A 22,225-nucleotide genomic window follows, 5' to 3' on the forward strand; every position below is an offset into this window, starting at 1 on the left:
AATAGTGCTTTGTTGTGTATCTGACGGATGAAAGCTAAACCAGTTCCACACCACTGAAGTTGCAGCATTTTTACAAACCAATTATGGTTCATCTGTTTCATTTAACGATCCACTATCGCTCTTCTCATTCTGCGTCGCCGACATGTGCGTATGTAAACAAAGGCACTGCGCATGCGCGTTTTACCCATATTCTGTCGCAATATGTCATTTTCCTATCGTTGCCCAAAATTACACTGGTATTACCGTGAACGGTATGATATAGCCCAGCCCTAGTCCTGACACATGCAACGTTCTTCCCTTCTCTAGATAAAGTTGCTGAACTGTACCTCACAACCATGTTTGTGCTGTTGCTACCTTTTGGAGCATTAATAATGGACTTAGGTACCACATTTTATGTCTTGCTGTGTATACATATAATGTAGGACAAGCACATTCTAGCCTTTGTATTATTCTTCTACTTGGGACTAGAAGAATGAAGTATGCCTGTGCATTTCACCTGTTCAGTTTGTGGGTACAACTTGCTAAACGAGTTAGCACTTCGTTCTGATGTTTAAATATTGTAATTTCTGGCTCTCAAGAATATTGAGGAAACCAAAAGGTTAACTTTACAGCCTTTCACAAAAAAATGGTTAATGTCATTGTACAGAGTTATATCTTGCAATGTCCATAATGTCTTCTTTTACCCTTTGCCTCAACTCTGTAAGCAAATCAGTGTTATACTTTATACCACTGTAACACACAGTGTAGTATACTATTTTGCATGATTACCACAGTGACAGATTTGATTGATGGCAAGCGGCATACACACAATATGTATATCATTCAAGAGTGAGACGTTCAGTAGAAGCCCGAAGCTACAAAACTTGCCGCCTGGCTTTGCGTGCCCAATACTGGAATGACTACAGATCTGGTCTAATAACCTGATGCATTATTTAGAGCTCTCTCAATTCTACTGTGCATTTAGTGTAATGGCCTGTCAAGCCTGAATGCAATCACAGAAGGCTGACTTCAGTGATCATTTGATGATATAGTGAAGCAAATGGGCATTTTGTTTCACAGTGAGTAATGAGTGTGAATGTGTACTGGGAGTAGTTTTCCTGTGTTCAGTAGAACTTGTTTTATGTTTTGTGTGTGTGTTTTTGTTTTTTCTGTAAAGGTCTTTTCTCATTTATACTGGTCATAATTGTGTAATATTACATGACAGCACTCACAGCTTTGTGGTTCTTATACTAGACCCGTGAAAAGGATTATTATAAATTTTAATCAGCCATAGCATTGCTTTTTTCTGCTGAATCATGGAGTATTCTTGGTTTTTGATAATGTATCACGTTTCCAAATACCAGCAGGACTTCTAAAGGCTTTTTTTTTTTTTATGACTGTATGTGAGAAAGATCAGCACCACGAGACCCCCCCCAGGGACATTGCATTGCCTGGATGTGATTTCTTTGTTTAGGAGTTAGTCCTTCCATCTACTGGCACTGCAAAACTACCAGAGGATATAACTTTTATAACACATACCTATGAGAATTTTAGGGGCAAAGATTGCAACAACATAAGGTTAACCCAGGTGGTATATGCATCTGTGGATTTGTTTGGTTTGCTTTGGAAACAGCCTCTTCAAATGTGTTTTGGGTCATTCTGGTGTTTGCAAACAAAATCCGGAATCCTGGCCAGCAAGGGTAATGCTCATTATTTTGGATACATGGAGCCCCAGTGCTTGAAATGTAAAACCTATGTTCATTTATATTTTCATCATCTGGATATCAAGCATAGCCATGTAATAAATAACCTGGGGGCACTGTCACATAGACATGAATTTTGTTAATGTTTGGTCATATGATTGATGATTAGCGCAGCTTTATAGGCCAACAGTCTCTGAAGGACCTTTGAGACAACTTGTTTACTTTGCACTCAGAAAGAAAGGGATGTGAGAAAGGGGAGGTGGGAAAAGAAACACAAGCTATGCACTGAGACGACAGAGAACAACAAGAGTTTAGGCACACCCTGCCTAGTCTGTCACTATAGACTAGTTGGAATAACAAAACAGGGTCGCCACAGTATTCGTAGAAGCTTTTTCACAACCAGTATTGTGTGATGGTAAATACTCTCCAGCTTTCACACAAAACTACTCCATTTTAGTCTAGGTATAACTATTTTCTTATGTAGGATGCGAAACATTGCTCAGTTTTCTTTATATCACCTCGCTGGGGCTCACTGTTTCAGAAGCGAGGCTGAAAAGTCTGAAAAGTTGTCTGTTGTCTGCCTGTGGTCTGTTGTTTATCAGACGTTTGTGTGACCATCTGCTGAATTGGCTAAACAAATATTTGTTGACAAGTCTTACTGTACCATAGCACATATTCCTGGTTAAGGCATGTGGTCTCTGTTGAAGCTACTGTAGACACTTGATGCATGCAAAGAACAAGGGCAATGACTAGACCCTCTGTTTTATTCTGCTTTTGACCTTTTGTTGTAATGAAGACTAAACGTCCTTAATGAAATTGGACCAGGAGTTAGACCTTCATTTAACAAAACACCATTAATATTCACAGTTGAACTAACAGAAAAGCAACAAAAGTCGCTGAGACTTTTGGGCTGAATATTGTTTCTTAATTACCTGTGAATGATGAAGGACTCCGTCAAACTTTTTTATTATTCAGGTATGTCAGTGGCTGTTTTTCTTTTCTTTTCTTTAGGGTTTTTTTTTTGTTTGTTTGTTTTTTTTAAGGAAGAGGGTTACTGGTTTACTTACCCTCCCTTTCCTTCACACACTTTAATCATTTTATCTCACTTTAACTGTAGAGTGCACGCAAAAAAAGAAATAAGAAAGAAGCTTTGTGAAAAAGACAGTCATCGGTTGTTCATGAGGATTCTAGCCTTGTGGTGACATGTAGTTTTTTCTTCTCCTCAGAGTCAAATTACAGAGATTCAGCATTTTGAAGTTTAACAAGTTTTTTTTGTTGGTTTTTTTATATTCAATTCATATGTCTTCATTTTTTCTCCTTGGACAAAAACATAGAATTAATTTTCCCTGCAGAGAGTAGGATGAGGTGTTGCAGTCCTAAAAAAAAAGGGCCAAAGATTAAATTTAAAAAAACAAAGTGTTTCACTTTTTACAATCAAATAATTGAGAGACAATTAAAAATCTGACAGTGGAACTTTATTTTTATTATCTGTGTTCTCAAATATGTAGTGTTGTGCGTCAGTGTAAAAAATTAAATTAAATTATTAAGTAATATAAACATAATCAAATATCAAATCAAATATAATCAAAGTTTATCTATGCACATAAATGATGGAATTTAAAGCCATGCAGAAATTACAAGTTGAAAGCAATGCAAGAATTAAAGAATAAAAGTGCACAAAATGTAAAAGCAGATTCTGTATCTGAAATTCAACAGTCCCTTTAAACTGCTACATCTTTAGCTGACTTTTGAAGAAATTCACTCATTGGGCAGATCTTACAGATCCAGGTAGAGAATTCAACAGATCAGGTGCCTCAGCCTGAATAGCTGCACCACCCCGGGTCCTTAGCTGGTTGTTGGGCAAGCGTGTCGATTTTTCTTTTCTTTCTTTTCTTTTTTTTCTTGTGTGTGTGTGTGTGTTAATTGTTGCATACAGTTTCTACAGTGTTGTTTACTGTGTCTTTTTGTTTCCCCTTTTCCTCCTTTGATTTCATCTCTCTTTTTAGTGATGGAGCCCACGGTTGTGAGTACGTCCACTGTGGCCGCTGATGAGTTCGATAGGAATGTGCCACGAATCTGTGGTGTTTGTGGCGACAAAGCCACTGGCTTCCACTTCAACGCCATGACCTGTGAGGGCTGCAAGGGCTTTTTCAGGTACAAAAATTGATGGTTTTAATTTTCGCCTGTGCAGATATAACGTTTGTGTGGCCAGCAGAAAAAAAAAGCTCAAAATGATTGGAAAATATTGCATAAGTTACTGACACATGTACACACAAGTTGCATATATAATGGCTACTCAGATGCTTATATTATGATATATACAGTGGGGCAAAAAAGTATTTAGTCAGCCACCGATTGTGCAAGTTCCCCCACCTAAAATGATGACAGAGGTCAGTAATTTGCACCAGAGGTACACTTCAACTGTGAGAGACAGAATGTGAAAAAAAATCCATGAATCCACATGGTAGGATTTGTAAAGAATTTATTCGTAAATCAGGGTGGAAAATAAGTATTTGGTCAATAACAAAAATACAACTCAATACTTTGTAACATAACCTTTGTTGGCAATAACAGAGGTCAAACGTTTACTATAGGTCTTTACCAGGTTTGCACACACAGTAGCTGGTATTTTGGCCCATTCCTCCATGCAGATCTTCTCGAGAGCAGTGATGTTTTGGGGCTGTCGCCGAGCAACACGGACTTTCAACTCCCGCCACAGATTTTCTATGGGGTTGAGGTCTGGAGACTGGCTAGGCCACTCCAGGACTTTCAAATGCTTCTTACGGAGCCACTCCTTTGTTGCCCGGGCGGTGTGTTTTGGATCATTGTCATGTTGGAAGACCCAGCCTCGTTTCATCTTCAAAGTTCTCACTGATGGAAGGAGGTTTTGGCTCAAAATCTCACGATACATGGCCCCATTCATTCTGTCCTTAACACGGATCAGTCGTCCTGTCCCCTTGGCAGAAAAACAGCCCCATAGCATGATGTTTCCACCCCCATGCTTCACAGTAGGTATGGTGTTCTTGGGATGCAACTCAGTATTCTTCTTCCTCCAAACACGACGAGTTGAGTTTATACCAAAAAGTTCTACTTTGGTTTCATCTGACCACATGACATTCTCCCAATCCTCTGCTGTATCATCCATGTGCTCTCTGGCAAACTTCAGACGGGCCTGGACATGCACTGGCTTCAGCAGCGGAACACGTCTGGCACTGCGGGATTTGATTCCCTGCCGTTGTAGTGTGTTACTGATGGTGACCTTTGTTACTTTGGTCCCAGCTCTCTGCAGGTCATTCACCAGGTCCCCCCGTGTGGTTCTGGGATCTTTGCTCACCTTTTTCATGATCATTTTGACCCCACGGGATGAGATCTTGCGTGGAGCCCCAGATCGAGGGAGATTATCAGTGGTCTTGTATGTCTTCCATTTTCTGATGATTGCTCCCACAGTTGATTTTTTCACACCAAGCTGCTTGCCTATTGTAGATTCACTCTTCCCAGTCTGGTGCAGGTCTACAATACTTTTCCTGGTGTCCTTCGAAAGCTCTTTGGTCTTGGCCATGGCGGAGTTTGGAGTCTGACTGTTTGAGGCTGTGGACAGGTGTCTTTTATACAGATGATGAGTTCAAACAGGTGCCATTCATACAGGTAACGAGTGGGGGACAGAAAAGCTTCTTACAGAAGACGTTACAGGTCTGTGAGAGCCAGAGATTTTCCTTGTTTGAGGTGACCAAATACTTATTTTCCACCCTAATTTACGAATAAATTCTTTACAAATCCTACCATGTGAATTCATGGATTTTTTTTCACATCCTGTCTCTCACAGTTGAAGTGTACCTCTGGTGCAAATTACTGACCTCTGTCATCATTTTAAGTGGGGGAACTTGCACAATCGGTGGCTGACTAAATACTTTTTTGCCCCACTGTATGTATTATGATATAAAGTATAGTCGCTGCCCACAGCTTCTCACACACACACACACCAGCTGACAGCATTCGTGTCCACACTAATGCTCGGCAGCAGGCCGAGAATACAAACGAGCCCATTCCTGTATTTAATGTCTTGGCTACTCCTTGCTCATTGATACAGACATGAGTTTCCAATTTCTCCAAAGACGAAACTGGAGCAAGTCATGATTTTGTGCCAGGCTTGTGTGTGTGTGTGTGTGTGTGTTTGATGTGTCCGTGCAGTTCCGCCTGTTTCTCTCAGCAGTGTTGATATATATAACGGGAGGGGAGGGGGAAAAAAAGACGGATGTTTAATAATCTCCTTCCTCGGCTCGCTGATAGCCCTTGTTTGAACTTTCACGAAGCACGTGTTTTTGCTCACATCTGTGTATACATTTTCATACATAAATGTCCATTACCGAGTAAATCATTGTGCCTTGCATCACCGTTTGGCAGGACAAATTTTTGTCCCGTAGATTGCCTTTGACTTACTTTTAGTCAGTCTCAGACTTGAAGGTCAAAAATATTTATCTGGGTCTGATGGCCTAGATAAAGTATGTTGAGCAAGCAATAGTCAGTTTATGTTGTTGATTTTCTAAGAAGTCAGTAATAAAAAGCACGTGAGGCTACCAGGTGGAGGAGGTCGTTGACGGTGTGTAACTAGACACAGTATATACAGAACTTTTACTTTTACTTTTAATTCAGAAATAAAATATAAAATGTTTAATATAAAATCTAAAATTTCTTGCACTCATTTATACACTAAATGGCCATTTTATTAGGCATGCCTATAAAATCTAATGCAGTCAAGTGCAACAACTCTGCCATCCAGAGGTTATATTAGATTTTCTCGACAGGGTCATAAAAATTGTAAGGATTTTTTTTCTTAAATGACCTGTACAGTAGCATTACAGCTGATAATAACTAATAACAAGAAAGAGTATGGATTTGTGAAGCCTTGGAGAAAAAAGATGAACAGAAATACTAACTGCAGTTACTTTCTATGTTAATGTCCCAAAAAGCTATTTATTTATTTATTTATCTATCTATCTGCAGTTAAAGCAGAGACGCTTAAACACCACAGTCAATATGTCTTAATAGGCAGATATGAAGTATGTGGACTGAGGTGATTGCTCAAGAATAATCAATGTATCGAGGCAGGAATTCATTTTTTCCCCATTTGATGTTTTTTTTGTTTGTTTGTTTGTTGTTAATTAATTGTTATGTTATTCTAAAAGCTTAATACTTCTTCTGTTATCAAGTTGAAAACTGATATTCCCAGCACCCTTTGATTATAATCCGAGGAACCTTTCTCTCAGGGAAATGATAAGAAGTCAACAAAGATCTTTGAATTTGCAGATTCTCACTTGACTGACAGGAAATCGTATTGCACGTGCCCCCTCTGCACTAAAGAGTAGCAGCACCTGTGACCCCCGTAGTGGTCATGGGTATATTCCGCCATGTATGTTTAATATTATGTTGTGAAAGAAACAGACCACCGATGCTGTTCTTAACAGTGTTGTAAATCATTTATTGTTTCAGTAGCCCCAGCATCAGTGTTCTAACCTGGCAAAATGACAGATGTCAGTTTTTTCCCAACATCCAGTTACCACAACCTGTGCTGCTGTAATTTATTTATGAAGCTTCTCCATTTTGTTTTTGTTGGAGATGATTCTGCTGTCTTCTAGTGTTATTATTCAGGTCATTACATTTAATCAATCTGCCCTTCCACCTTCTTAAATACAGCTGTTTTTAAATTGCACAAAGACGGTAACCTGTTTAGTCAGCATTTTTATTGTTCGGTATCTTTTATTTATTTATGTAAAAGACGGGGGAAAAGTACAGAATTTCTTGATGTCTTGTAATTCTCTCAAAATAATTTGTCAAAAGGTTTCCACATTGCCTTAGCAGTTGAATTCAGCCAAACACTTTTAAGGTTCTTCTTCTCTTTCTCTTTAAAAATAAATAAATAAATAAATAAATGTTGTATTAATTTAATTCTTTGATTTTTATTTTTGTGCGCTAACAGACTTCATTATGTTTGTATTTTAATATACTGTGTAATGTGTACAATATATTTAGGCGCAGTATGAAGCGCAAGGCCACCTTCACATGTCCCTTTAACGGCAGTTGCACCATCACCAAGGACAACAGGCGCCACTGCCAGGCATGCCGCCTCAAACGGTGTGTGGACATTGGCATGATGAAAGAGTGTAAGTATGACAGGTCACCCATTTGTCTTCAGTTACTGGCCCAACCCGCATATGTAGGTGGATTCAATTTGGGTTCAGATTGCAGTTCTAATAAACCAGGTTATTAATTATTGAAGTCAAATCATTTCTATTTAAATGGCACATAAAACAAAAAAACAACAAAAGTTGACCTAAAATGCTTTCCAATTGAGCTATTAACATTTTAAAAAGATACATAGAAAGCATAAAAGCCACAAAAAGAAACAAAATAATTAAGATTAAAAGCATAAATTACAATAATTATATAAATAAATAAATGAATAAAACTTCTCTTATTAAAAAACAATCAGTTCTTCTTTCTTGAAATAACTGCATAGCACATGGGCTTGAAAATGAAGCCACAAGCCTTTGTTCCCTGGATGCCGGACCTCACACCAATCCAGGATATAATGTTGGAATCCCGGACCGCCCAAGACCGACTTCCTACTTTGAAAAATGTACACATTGTGTACAGATTTGTGTGTTAGATACATTAAAGCATTCTTGTTTCTTTTTATTGAATTCACAGTAAAATGTACACATGTGGTGTTTGCTACCATGGGGGCTTGCTGTCCTGCTTGTAACCATTATGTAATGTTTGGTCTGAGGTCAAGTATCTCTGGGTCTTTGCTCCTTTAGTGTTTACATATTTCATTTGAACTAACAGTTCCTCCTCACATTGTGTACAGTAAGTATACTCCATGTGAAGTTTAAACACCTAATGTACCGTCTAGCCAGGGTTCTTCTTTCCACACACTGCTGTTTGTTTTTATAGTCTGTAAATAGCAGATATGTGTTTTCTTCTCTTCTGCTAATATCCGGATATTGTCCAAGTCTCTCCCTGCCAACCAAATGTCCCACTCCCTCCTCCAATAAAAAAAAAAGTTTCTTGTAGCGGCAACAACACTTCACTTTATTGCATGTGAACAGGAGCCAGTGTCGTTGCTGTTGCTGTTAAAAGTGAAAAAACAAAACAAAACCAGCAGCATGTTGTTGAGAGCCAGTTCTCTCTCTGCCTCTCTCTCTGTTTCTGTGAGCTAATTCAGTGGCTTGAACAACAAGGAGCGGACAGAACAAAGACAATGCATTCAGTTGTTCAGTGCAGCAGGGGTCTCCATATGGACCCATCCCCAGCCTTTCTCTTCCTCCAGAGAACAACAGACACCCTTTACCCAGCACAACATTGACATAGCTGTCAACACAATGTAGCACACAAATCCAGACTGAAAAGCTTTAAAAGTGGTGTACCTTAGAACTTCTGTTACTATAACTTTTTATACATTTCTTCATTTTTCCCAGTTTAACCCCAGATATTTCCTATTCTTTCTTTGCATTAATGTTGTCTTTGTATATGTGTATGAGCTTAACTGTCATGCAAAGAATTTATTTGTGCACTTTTCTTCTCTTTTGCTGACAATTCTCACACTTTCTCTCGATCTTCCCTATCCAGTCATTCTGACAGATGAGGAAGTGCAGAGGAAGAAGGACCTGATTCAGCGGAGGAAGGATGAGGAGGCACAGCGCGAAGCGGAGAAAGAGGCACGGCGACCCAGACTCACCGAAGAACAGAGTCAGATCATTGCCACGCTGGTGGAGGCTCACCATAAAACATATGACGACTCCTATTCTGACTTCGGCCAATTTAGGGTTTGTGTCTTCATCAAATTAACATCATCCAGTCAAACATAGTTCACCTTATTTTACCATAATGGTTTTAAATTGATTATTGATTAATGAAACCCTAACCCAGTTTACATAAAAGTTTGGATTATTTTACAGCAGAAAAATAGCGTACTTTTAGATCAAATGCTTGTCTATTTTTTAATTTTTGCTGCGTGAAACCTTTACATGTGCCCTTTTCTCCTGTCTAGCCCCCTGTGCGTGAGGGCCCAGTGACACGAAGCGCTAGCAGAGCTGCCTCTCTCCACTCCCTGTCTGATGCCTCCTCTGATTCTTTCAGTCACTCTCCAGGTAAAATTCACATTCTGTGAAGACTTCGCTGGCAATCAAGTGAAAGCAGTGTCTTTCCAAAAACGAGAAAAAGGCTACAATTATAAGATATTAAAGCAGAAATTACTAATGGCTTGCAGTCAGAAAACACCCTTTTTTCCCCTCTTTCTGGTAGACATGTTTTGGGAAAATTACTAAGAGTGAACACCTGACTTGGAAAAGGATTTCATTTTCCAGTTCAGTTATTTTCACGTTAACTTATATAATCTGCTTTACTGGGAATTCAGTGGAAATCGTGTGAATTACCTGCACTCCTCAGACACCTGGCTTCTCAGTTCATTACTGCATATGTCAGTAATGGTGTGAGCACAGCAAGGGTCATGTGCCTTAGCACCGGCACACAGCAGAGACGGATAGCTCAAAACAACCACAGCAAGCTCTGAAGCTTCCTATGTTCTCGGAGTTGCACTCAGAGGATATTCAGCGCACTTCCTGTTAGCTTAAAGTCGTAAAGCTTCACCAACAAGCCCTCTCTGTTTTCACAACTGCTTTATCTCTGAGTGCATATTCACACTGAAATGGTGTGAAATTGTTGCATGCCGTCATGTGACCACTTTACTCTTCTTGCTTCATGTTTGATCTCTTTCTTTCCCCCCCCCCTCTCTCTGCTCTCTGTGTTATGATCACTGCAGAGTCAGTTGACACCAAAATGACTTTCAACAACCTGCTGATGATGTACCAGGATCAGGGCAGCAGTCCTGACTCCAGTGAAGAAGAAGGCTCCAGCTTTTCTATGCTGCCCCATCTGGCTGACCTGGTCTCCTATAGTATTCAGAAGGTCATCGGCTTTGCCAAGATGATTCCCGGTTTCAGGTACATGCGTGCACTCTGACTGATGTCAGTCAAAAGAATCAAGAGTGTTTTCTGATTAACCTGACTCCAAGGCCTTTAGTGCAGCCAAAAAATGTTCTTAGTAATTATAAAACGATGTTAAAATGTCAAGAAAGGCTAATTAAATTAGAATAATTACTAAATAACATTACAATAATTGACATCTGACCAATTTTGTTTTTAGGTTGCTGATTTTTTTTTTCATTTATTCATCTGTGTGTCTCATGGCAGACAGTAAAGTCACTGACAGGAAGAAAAGAGATTTTAAAATGTTCTTGATTTTTTTTTAGCAGTTTGGTATCCTTCACATTCCAAACTGTATGTGAAGCAGTTTCGTCACATACCAAACAATAACAATAATAATATTTATATTTATAACGAGGTGCAATAATAATTAATGTGCAATAATAACAGTGTGCAATACACATACACTTATTCTTCTTTTTTATACTAAGTTAATATACTGTGTTGTGTTGTTTGTTGCGTTGTGATGTGTCATATTGTGTCGTGTTGTGTTATATGTAGTGCCGACGTAGGACAGTTTTCCAATTTCATTGTACTACTGTACTATGCATGACTGTGCAATGACAATAAAGAGTTATCTTATCTATCTTATCTTAGGTGTGCATCCGTGTGTGTGGCTCTCATTAGAATAGTAAAGCATATGCAGCTCTAGAAAAATCTAATCCTTTATTTGAGCCATTTGTATGTATTAATGCTATTTCTTAAATTTGTAAACTCAGTAACGTATTGTATTATTTAAATAGTTTAGTCTGTTACTGTCTTCGAGGAACTGTAACCCGCATAATTTCCTTAGGGATTAATATATATTCTGATTCTGATTGCTTAAATGTGCTTTTGCGATCTCTCTTTACGTATTCTTTATTTGCTTGTATCAGTGACACTTTACCTAAATTGGTGTTGAGGACTTTGTACTTGTTTTTTTTCTGCCTGATTTGTTGTTGTGGCATAGTGATGGCTTTGGGCCAAAGGCCATAGATTACACAGATTGCGTACTGTACTCTGTCTGCTTACTTGAGTAAACGAAATCCAGTTTCACAAAAACAATTTTAAAAGAATTTTATTACAGTGGAAATGATTTTCTTATGACTATGAGTGAAACCTCTTTGAGGAGTAGCAAGCACAGTATCGAGGACAAGCCTATATCTAAGCTTATCAGTTTCTTTTATCTATGCTGGCATGTTTTTTTTTCTGGCAGTTCTCATTGCAAAACAGTAATGTCAAACACATAGCAGAGGAGCTTTTACACAGCTGAGTCACATGCAGGCAGGCATATTTTCTTTTCTACTCTTTTCTACTTGTTTGGACTAAGATAGTAAAACGGTTGTTGAACCTGAAAACCTGTGTAGGTGTGCTATTATGATCAGGAATCAGTAAGGGAGTCATTATAGAGTCAGATCTATGAGCAATCTTCATTTTCATGTACATTTTAAAACAATTATTTTCATGTTTCCATAACTACGGATTTTCAGTCATGATATCAGCATAGAGTTAATGAATAGTTATTTATTTATAAAATAATTAACAAAACCAAAACAGATGATTTGTGAGATGCACACAAAGTTAACAGATTGTGATAGTTTGGGGTTGTTGTTTTTTTTGGTGGTTTCTACAGTAATCTGTACAGGATCAGAGGGACCTTTTAATAAAGACACATATCACTAAGTCATGTCTTACTCCATTGACACAGATTGAACTAGTTGCCTTCTACAAGGGTACTACTTCAAAACTATACAGAAAAATATTTGGAGAGGGATAGAACAGCAAAATGGCAATCTGTCTTTAATGGGGCAGCCATTTGAACCTTGAAAGGTGCTTTACTGATTACTGAAGTTCACACATGGGTGCCAAACATTTTCAAGAATGTGCTAGACTGTGCAACAAAAAGGAAACCAAAATTGAAAAGGCAAATTTCACTTCACTTTTTTTAAATTAGTAAAAGTCTGAGCTAATAAAACTGCTAAATTTGCCAACTTATCTACCTATATACTATATATGTTACCTATGGATGCTGCCCCCTTCTGCAGTCCTGTAAATAGCAAATGTATTTTCATGATTTCTTCAGTCCCTAGTGCAGAATAGATAAATAACTTATTGATTATACCATCCTTAGTATTAATTCCTGGATCTCCTTTCATACCAGGTTATGTTGGGCACCTCCAGGAAAAACTGATTTATCTTATTTTATTTTTTTCTTTCTAAACACATAGAATAAATTACATGTCTACAAAAACAAATTTAGAATGGCTGACCAGGGTCCCACCTTCCACACTTGAAACTCTCTCCTTGTGTTTACGTTGACAAATCCACAGTGTTTCGTGGGGTCAAGGCTGAAACGAGTCAGGGCCCGTATTTCCTGGAAGTTGTCATTCCTCTGTTTCCTTCTGTAGAGAGCTGACTGCAGAGGACCAGATTGCTCTGCTCAAGTCCAGTGCCATTGAGGTGATCATGCTGCGTTCAAATCAAAGCTTCAACCTGGAAGACATGTCCTGGAGCTGTGGTGGACCTGACTTTAAATATCAGATCAGTGACGTCACCAAAGGTCAGTCCAAACATCAGTCTAAATGCTGCCATGTTTACTGCTGTAAGGACAAAAGAAAGACAGTGTTGAGATCTGCCTACTGGTGTTTTATGAATTTTAGTTGGGGTTTTCTTTGTTATATATAATTGTGTGTCTTCTCATTTGCATGCAAAATTTAGCTTTGCTGTTTCTTATTAGTCTGTACAACGAGCCTAATTCAACTTTGGTAATTAGGCAATTGTGCGAGCCAGAAATTGCCGGGTTTTAGTGTAAACAAAGCTGAGAATGAAAATGAAGTCTTAACAAGAATTGGTTATATTTCTTTGATCGCCTATTTTCACTGAAATGAGTTGTAGGTTACACATTTTAATGGCATGGTTCTCTTCTGCAGCGGGACACACTCTGGAGCTGTTGGAGCCGCTGGTAAAGTTCCAGGTGGGACTGAAGAAGCTCAACCTGCAAGAGGAGGAGCACGTGCTGCTGATGGCCATCTGTCTGCTTTCTCCAGGTAGTGTAGGTGTGGAGAAAGGACTGTAGAAGGAATGATTTGAGTATAGAGGTGTATCCTTCTTGCAACAGAAAATATTTGAAACATTGTTGCCAACTTTGCTATTATTTGTGCATATGTCCACTTGATTATATAAAAGTGACAAGCAGCACAAAGCTTTTAAACGAATTATGACTGGATCCTCTGCTTGTTCTTCAGTATGCTAGTTCACAATAAACACAAATGATATAATCCTTTCTGACAGTTAGATTTCAAAAGCTATTTTCTGTTCCCTAACATCAAACCACTGAGTCTCTTCCCCCCTCCCTCATTGCAGACCGCCCAGGTGTGCAGGATCATGCACGGATCGAAGCCCTGCAAGACCGACTGTCGGAGACTCTGCAAGCCTACATCAGGCTTCACCACCCGGGAGGGAGGCTGCTCTACGCCAAGATGATCCAAAAGCTGGCCGACCTGCGAAGTCTTAACGAGGAGCACTCCAAACAGTACCGCTCACTGTCCTTTCAGCCGGAGCACAGCATGCAGCTCACTCCACTGGTGCTGGAGGTGTTTGGCAGTGAAGTCTCCTAGAAGCAATCTCCGAACCTCAGTTGGTCGGGGAGGAAGCTGGCGGCAAGACCCCAGTAGGTAGAGAAAAACAGAGAGAGGGGAGCTGAGAATGTCCTGGTTGGACTAGATGCAGGTGTGGTGTATGAAGCAAATGAAAAAGAGAAAGTAAATTGTGTGTGTGCGTGTCTGCGTGTCTGCGCACGTGAGTGCGAGTGCGACTGCATGTGTGTGTGGATTCCCATATAAAGAAGTCTGTCTTGGTGTAGAGGCCAAGATTGTGCAGGAGAGCAAGCAGATATGAAGAGATAGAGTAAACAAGGGAATTTCAGATAGTACAAATTAAACTATACATATGACTTCTGGCTATATACAGTGTTTTTGTCTGTATTTAAATCAACAAACAGCTGCTTCAAATGCCTGGACATTACCTGTGTGTACCTGTGGTGCACACACCAACACAACAAGCATACTCAGTTATTCATTTAGCCATTCAGTTGAGCTACCTCTTGGTTTTACTGGGGTTGTTTTTATATTTACATCACCAATGTGAAACTTTTACTCAGAACGATTTAGATACAGTACGCATTACATTTCAGTTTACCAGTGCAAACGCAGTGCCTGCACATTACTTTGAATTTTTTGATGATTTTCAGAAATCATGTATTTTTATGTGTTTGTTTGTTTTGGGGTTTTTTGTTTTTTAATCTGCTTCTCTCCAAGGCAGCATATGTATATGACTTTGTGTACAAATCAAACACATGCCTTTCACCTTTCACCAAAGGTATGGTCAACTACTTTCTCAAAAAGCTTCCAGTACCTAAAAATAACCTTGCTGCTCCTTGGCTTGCTTCACTCATGCAGCCGCTCGGCAAGTTGTCTGACTAGCCTCACAGCCTATGAAGGAAAATGTTATATTATTATAGGTTTATACAGCAGAGTACAGAGCTTAGACTGTAATTTAGTGAGGTTCTGATAGGACCTTAGGGTGCCTGGTTTTGAGGTGAGAATTAGCCACTAAATGTATTAGCTACTTTTACACTGCTAACTGTCAATCAAACCAAGCCAACCTTATGGCTTGTTGCTCTCTTTTGAAATTGTTTTCATTATTCTCCTCTCTTGTTTAATTGTTGTTATTTTTTCCCATGTAAATAGAGAATTGCTATCAAATGTATCCTAAGCACTGTTATACCACCTTTTACTCAAGCCTATGTATTGATATACAGTATCTATGTTATCACAGATTTTAAAGGGCTAAAATGCCAAATCTAACTGGAATAGTAAATTGATGGCAAAGCAAAGGGCCTGCCTTGTTAATATATAGCTGCATAGCATACTCAGAATTGGCATAGCTACGGATATAATTGCAATAGATATTTTTGTTGTTGTTTTTTATATGTCACTTCACCTTAAAAACAATTCCATGAATTGTTCCTCCTCAGTATACAGTGAGCTCAGTGGATGGAGAGCTTGGGAAGCTGTTTCAGACCTCCACAGATATCACACCCCTTTCGTTTCTGACTGGGAAGCGGATTTTCTAGAATGTCCAGGGGCCTGGTTGTGGTGGTGTTGCTGCGCACGTCCTCCACCCGGGCCCTCCTGTTTGATGATGTATGCTGCGTGGCCCTCTAGTGGCTGCATTGTGTAAATACCAGGTATATATAAATAATGTCTGCTGCTGTACATAGGGCTACATAGATTCTTTTGTTTTGTTTTTCCTCAAAAATATATATGCAAACACAACTGACTTTTTGTTTCTGATCCATAAGCACCATGTTCTCCAACACTATGCTCTTTGTTTTGTCTTTGATCTTTGTTTTTCTTGTCTTTGTTCCTTTTTGGGGGGGTATTTAGGAATGGCTTAAACAGGGAACTGCTTGTATATTTGACACACTCAAACGATTCTTTGTTTAGTGGTTGACTGATGTGAATATCCAAGGTTCATTCTCAGAAAAAAAAGGACAACCTAAACAAACCGTGCTGCTCTCAAATATAAGCCATGTAGATTACTAAGCTAGCTATACACCTGGTACATTACAGTACATCAAAATGATGACTCCAGAACCTTGGACATTCTCATTGTGCCATCTGCTGAATTCATATGCTATTTATCTGTGGCTTTTGGAAAATGAACTTGTATATGATAAGAACTTGTATGCCTTCTCTCTGCTGTCCGTCATCTTTGGCTTATGCTTCATCAGACAGCATTTAATGGCTTATAAACCAAACTGCCAAGAGACTTTAAATGCTTCAGTTTACAGGCCAGTAATATATGGCTTGCTGCATGTGGGATTATGGTAAAATTATACAAGACAACATATCTTTTACATCAAGACAATTCCCTAAAGTAAAGTCGATTTCCTGCCAAGTGCTCATGATTTCACTAGAGGCAGTGTTGCTTAAAGGAAGTCATTTGAAGAATTAAATATAAAAGTTTATATTTTCTTTTTCTTTGTCCTGTATTTGCTGTGTGACAAAAGAAATCTTTTAAAGAGTTCCTGCGATTGACCGTCCGGTCCACATTTGTCACACACAGATTTTCCTTCATCTCAGTAGACCAGGGTTACTCTGTGAGGAAGATGGCGAGTTTTTCTCACAACTGCTTTGTGAGAAGTTGTGACAGGTGTCGCTTTGATCTGTTTTTAAACTGTTTTTAAACAGTTTAAAGTCCATTCAACATCACTGTGGCTTTATTCCAACTCTCTGCAGTCACTGTGAAACGCCACAAGCTGACAGCTGGGGCTCGACGCTTAGATAATCCGCATATCACAAACCGTTTGATCGCTTTTTTCAGTGTTCCTGTAGTCACATAATAGGCTTGATTTATTTTGTATTATCATTTAATTTTGCCCTCTTTCTAGAAATCATCGAGATATATATAATATAATATACTAACAGAAAAATCCGCACGCCCCACAAATTACCCTGCTGTGATTGATCTTTAAGGAGTTGAAGCTCGAGTGTCGTTAGGCAGTACCATTTGTATGTATAGTATGTCAGTTTGATGAGGGGTGTGATGTGCTTGGTTACTGAATACTGACTTTTGACTTCTTTTATTTTTTGGAAAAGTCTCCATGTTGATTTTATTTCGAAATACATACTCCTGTATGTAGATATGGCTTTGAAATTGTTCTGTTTCCTTTTTTTGAGATAGAGGTTGCAGTGTTGACTTGTGTATGTTTAAATACAGTAGGAGGTTTGATGAATATGTAAGTGCCACAGGGAGAGTTCCCTCCACACACGAACAGGGTAAAAAGAGGAGTTGAGTTTGGGGGTTTGAAAACCGAACAGGAAAACTCTTGTGGATGTATAAAACGAGCAGTTAGTATTTGTGTAGTGATAGAGTTTCTGTCATAAAAAGAATCCCCCCCCCCCCCTTTTTTTTTTTTTTTTAAACGAACCGAATGTCTTATTGCTGATTTTTTTTTTTTCTTTTCTCTTTCCCAACACGGTATACAGCTCATAAATAAAGTTAAATTTGATTGTGGTTCATTCCCAGAGATTCCTGTTTGGTTTCATCGTGATAGGCTGCTCAGAATCAGTTTTGGGTTTTTTAACTCTACATTGTAGTTGTTCTAATACTGGAACTTGTAATCTATACATCAGTGGAAATCCGACCTCAAAATAGATGGAGCCATCTTTGTTGAGATATCCGTAAGAACTGCGACGTAACACAGTAACAATGCCTGCAATATACAGCTCATGGTACACTATCACCAGCAAGCTTTACAGTTATCATATTCGTAGATGTTGTAGGAGGTGTTTTGTGTGTGCGTGCGTGTGTGTGCGTGCGTGCGTGTGGGCGTGCATGCGTGTGTAACTGTTGCCATTACAAATCCTGTCTGAAAACATGTATGAAAGCCTTCACAGAGGACTGTTGGCCATCTCCCGTGCAAATGATTTTAAGTCTTTATTTTGTATTCTTTCTGCGCCTCCCTTTAGGACAGGGATTGTAATGGAATCAACATAATGTAGTTCTTACAAAAAAGAGGAGTGTCCACAATGGATGTACACCATAATCTACCTAAAAAGAAAACCTACCTCTTTTAGCTCAGATTTTGCTTTAGCATTAAGCATTTGCCTCTGTTTTTACTTTTATAATATTTGTATTCATGTTGGTATTTATTGCTGTCTAATGAGTCATACTTCAATGATTACCTCAGAGATATCTCACAGATTTGGGAGAGTCCAGCTAAAGAATTCATTCTTTTTTTTTCTGTTTGGTCTTTCTTCTCAGACTTGGCAAAGGCATTTTTGTTTTTTTACGCACAAAAATACCGGGAGTGTTTTTTAAAAATAGTGCCTGCACTCTTACCACCGGGGATCTGGCTAGGATGAGGCTGCATTTACTTTCATTCTTCTCTGCTTCTTTAGCTCGGTAGTTTGTTTGTTTGTTTCGGGGTTATTGGGGGGTTTTTTGTTGTTGTTTTTTCTTCCATTGCTTTCAGAAACACGTGCAGTTTATTTTGCTGCGGTGTTGCAGACAAGTATCCCTACAGGCATTAAAGGGACCATTTACTCAAAAATGAAATGTGCATGTTTTTCCTCTGGCTTGTAGCTATTTATCAGTCTAGATCAGGGATGTCGAACTTATTTTACACCGTGGGCCACATGCAGCCCGCTTTGATCATTAGGTGGGATGGACCAGTGAAAGTAACCTATCTGTCAGTGTAAAGACATTTAAGTATACATTTAATCTTTGAGAAGGCTTAATACAAGAAAAAGCAGTGCAATTTCAACACTACATCTCAGTTTTCTGCACAATAACCGTGGAAAAGGTTCCAGTAGCTCCTTGCTCAGACTGACCTGTATTTGTAATGTTTGTTTTGTTTTTTGTTTGTATGTTTGTCCGTTTTTGATATGGACTGACCTTAGGAAGAAAACTAATTTCTTTAGTACATAGAGGAAAGAGGATGGCAAATACAGGATGACAATGGTCTTTATAAGTAGGAAAAGCTGTTAAAACGTATAAAAATACAAAGAGTTCCTAATCTATGCGCTCCATCACACTTTTCAAAGCCTTCAAGTGGGCCAGATTGGAGTCTTTGCCAGGTCGATTCTGGCCCACATGTCTTATGTTTGACACCCTTTGCTCTAGACTGATTTGATGTAAGTTTTGGAGAAAATAGCTGTGTTTCTGTTGAATTTAATGTGTCTTTAGTGGCAGAGTTATAGGACTAAATGACAAATCCACAAACCTTGTGAGCAGATTCATTTAGGAACAATTTTATTGTATTTCACATTTATACCACTGCAGGCGAGAGGGGTGTAGATACGTGCACGTAATTTGTCCCTTTCGAGGGCAAATTGAAGACTTTTCAGTGTGAATGCAACTTTAAAGAAGTGGCAGTAGGAGAAATGAGAGGTGCGTTTGTGCTCCCCTTGGTACTGTTAGCATGACCTATGCTGTGTAGACCTTGGCCCTGTGGTTTGTCCCATCGCGTCCGCCGTACCCTCTCCGCGTCATCGCCTCTCCTTCTGTCGTGCACCTTCGTCATTCCTGATGCTTTTCAGTCACAGGGGAATTGGGAGTGGCGAAATCCTCAGTGTCCATGCAATGCTGCTTTTATCTTGAGCATCACCAAGTTGTGCAACACTGACGCTACCTGATGCTGGCATCGTCCAAAGTGTCCGCCCCCAGTGGCGCGACAAGCCTCATTAGAAGATGGTGTCTTTGGAAGTGCAGCTTGGAGTTGCTTTTTTTTGGGGGGGGGGGGGGGGGGGGGGGTATTCCATTCAGACCCGAGTATCATATTTAAGGAGCAACTGCTCACTTTTGGTGATTTCAAACCAACTTTTCTTTTCTCTCTAATTCTCGCTGTCTCTCTTTATTCCTTCTTTTTATTTGCTTTCATGTCAAACTGCTTCAGGTGTACACTGAATAAAATTAGAGAGTTTTTATTGATCAGTCAATACTGAGGAACGCTGTGGTCACATCAACTTTGAGCTGTGTGCCATAACATGACCCTTTTCATGCAGGAGAGGGTGTTAACAAAGCTGGCTTCAGATGTTCCCCGGCTTAATTTGAGCAGGAAGGTTGTCCAAGTGTGCGATTGGCTTCTTAATTGGTACTCTGGCAGCCACGTGTATTGATGAGTAATTTATTTTTATTTTTAAAAAAATAAGGAATCAGTTTGAATTTGGTATTGAATCCTTTCCCTGCATTGTGAACCCAAATCCATGCCACGTTGAATTTCAATGCCTGAACCAACGAAAGCACTTAATATAATGTTTGTAACACATGTATACTGATCAAGCTACTAGCCATAAACTGCCTCTGTAGGTCAGCATCATATGGCTCCAATTATCAAAGTCACCTAAATTCTAATGTAATTGCAATTTATCTTTTGTCTCAGATCTTCTTTTTCTATTATAAATTGGTGTTTATGTAATGTTATTTTTGTCTGATGTTTTGCAAATCAAAAATAAAAGGTTGTACATAGCAGTAGGTCTCTGTGTGATTAGTTTTTAATGTCTTAACAGTTTATTTATTTGGTAGCTTTTGATTAAAGTTTCCTTTTTCTTTTCTTTCAGGTGCCATTAAAAAAAAATAATGTTATAGGAAATTAATTTCTATAATTTAAACGGCGCTCAGAGCTAATTGAGGAAATTCATTATGAAATGATGCTTTGTCCATGTAGACCCGTGGTGATGCACTTTAAACTTGTTTTATTTTGTCGTAACGAAGTAAGAGAAAGGGTTCAGCTCTCACTAGACCTGCATGTGTGCAGCTATTACTACTTATTCAAACTAAAATTATGTTATTTGTTATCTGTAATGTATAAATGCATTTCATATAAAAGTAAACCCTCCTTGCGGTATGAGGTTTTATCTATCAGGATATAATAAAAGTCTTAAAACCCGGGAAATACAGCCTTAGATGAACTACAACACAGAGGTGGGACCAAGTCATTGTTTTGCAAGTCTCAAGTAAGTCTCAAGTCTTTATCCTCAAGTCTCAAGTCAAGTCTCAAGTAATGTCAGGCAAGTCAGAGTCGAGTCTCAAGTCACTGGTGTAAAAGTCCGAGTCAAGTCACAAGTCTGAAACTTTGAATTTCAAGTCCTTTCGAGTCTTTAAAAAAAACAAACGAAAAAATAATGTTGCAGTTATGCTAAATGTAAATATTAGACCATGTAATTTTAAAATCTGTGTTTTTCTCAACATATACAAAATAGTGAACTTAGAAAATATACACAAATTGTGAAATTGCACCTCTTTAAAATGCAGCTCAATTAAACCTAGCTCCAAGAATAATTTTCACCGACAGTTCTGAGATAAGCTGCATGTTATTCTTGGATGCGGTTGTAGGACCAGCTTTAAAATCGCATGACAAAAATATCATACACATTAAAAAAAACTGTATCACCAACGTAGCCTGGAAAACATTTGCTAGTTAGATGAAGTCAGCTATCTCATCTTAGCATATTTATATGCATATTTATAATCATACGGTTCTTGGAGTGAGTGCATACACTCATGAAGTTTAGTAACTTCCGGTCACTGCAACAAGCCCAGGTACAGTTTACCGACGGATGGGTGCAGGACCTTGAAATGCACCGTGTAGAACGAAAGACCATCGTACGTATCATAAGTTTACCAGTCTCACAAATCGTCTTCATAAATACACATTCCTTAACCGTTTATTAATAGGACCTTTGAGCTCAACGGTAATTAATTAGTAGTGGAAATAATTTCTGGTAGCATCACAGAAATGTAGCAGTGACAATAATATTGTATGCTGTAATCGTACTGGGCAATTAGTGATACAAAAAACCTGTTTTATCCTGTGAATAAAAGTATGTGTTGTTGTCAGTGTACCATAATAACAGAAGCGAAACGCAATATTGTGTCAGGACAATTCACTATTTATGCACAATAAATAAAGGAGCATAGCGCGACAATTTCTGTTCAGCGCCAGACTTACTTGTA

The 22,225-nt window shown here is 38.8% G+C and overlaps 1 protein-coding gene across 2 annotated transcripts in view; it reads left to right on the forward strand.

Annotated features, from left to right (window-relative positions):
- The window catches only part of LOC146669518 (vitamin D3 receptor B), a 29,750-nt gene extending 12,756 nt beyond the window's left edge, over positions 1-16,994 (forward strand). For both annotated transcript variants that reach the window (XM_085406157.1, XM_085406156.1), the window contains 8 exons: positions 3,689-3,836; positions 7,710-7,840; positions 9,309-9,505; positions 9,730-9,829; positions 10,501-10,681; positions 13,111-13,262; positions 13,633-13,749; positions 14,066-16,994. In XM_085406157.1, the coding sequence (XP_085262283.1) occupies positions 3,691-3,836; positions 7,710-7,840; positions 9,309-9,505; positions 9,730-9,829; positions 10,501-10,681; positions 13,111-13,262; positions 13,633-13,749; positions 14,066-14,319 (1,278 nt within the window). In that variant the 5' untranslated portion in view covers positions 3,689-3,690 and the 3' untranslated portion in view covers positions 14,320-16,994. The remainder of the gene's footprint in view (positions 1-3,688; positions 3,837-7,709; positions 7,841-9,308; positions 9,506-9,729; positions 9,830-10,500; positions 10,682-13,110; positions 13,263-13,632; positions 13,750-14,065) is intronic.
- The last annotated feature ends 5,231 nt before the right edge of the window (positions 16,995-22,225 follow it).

Source organism: Rhamphochromis longiceps, linkage group LG5 (assembly GCF_057381845.1).
Source record: "Rhamphochromis longiceps isolate RC_006_pf linkage group LG5, R_longiceps_female_GT1.1, whole genome shotgun sequence".
NCBI classification, from domain to species: Eukaryota; Metazoa; Chordata; class Actinopteri; order Cichliformes; family Cichlidae; genus Rhamphochromis; species Rhamphochromis longiceps.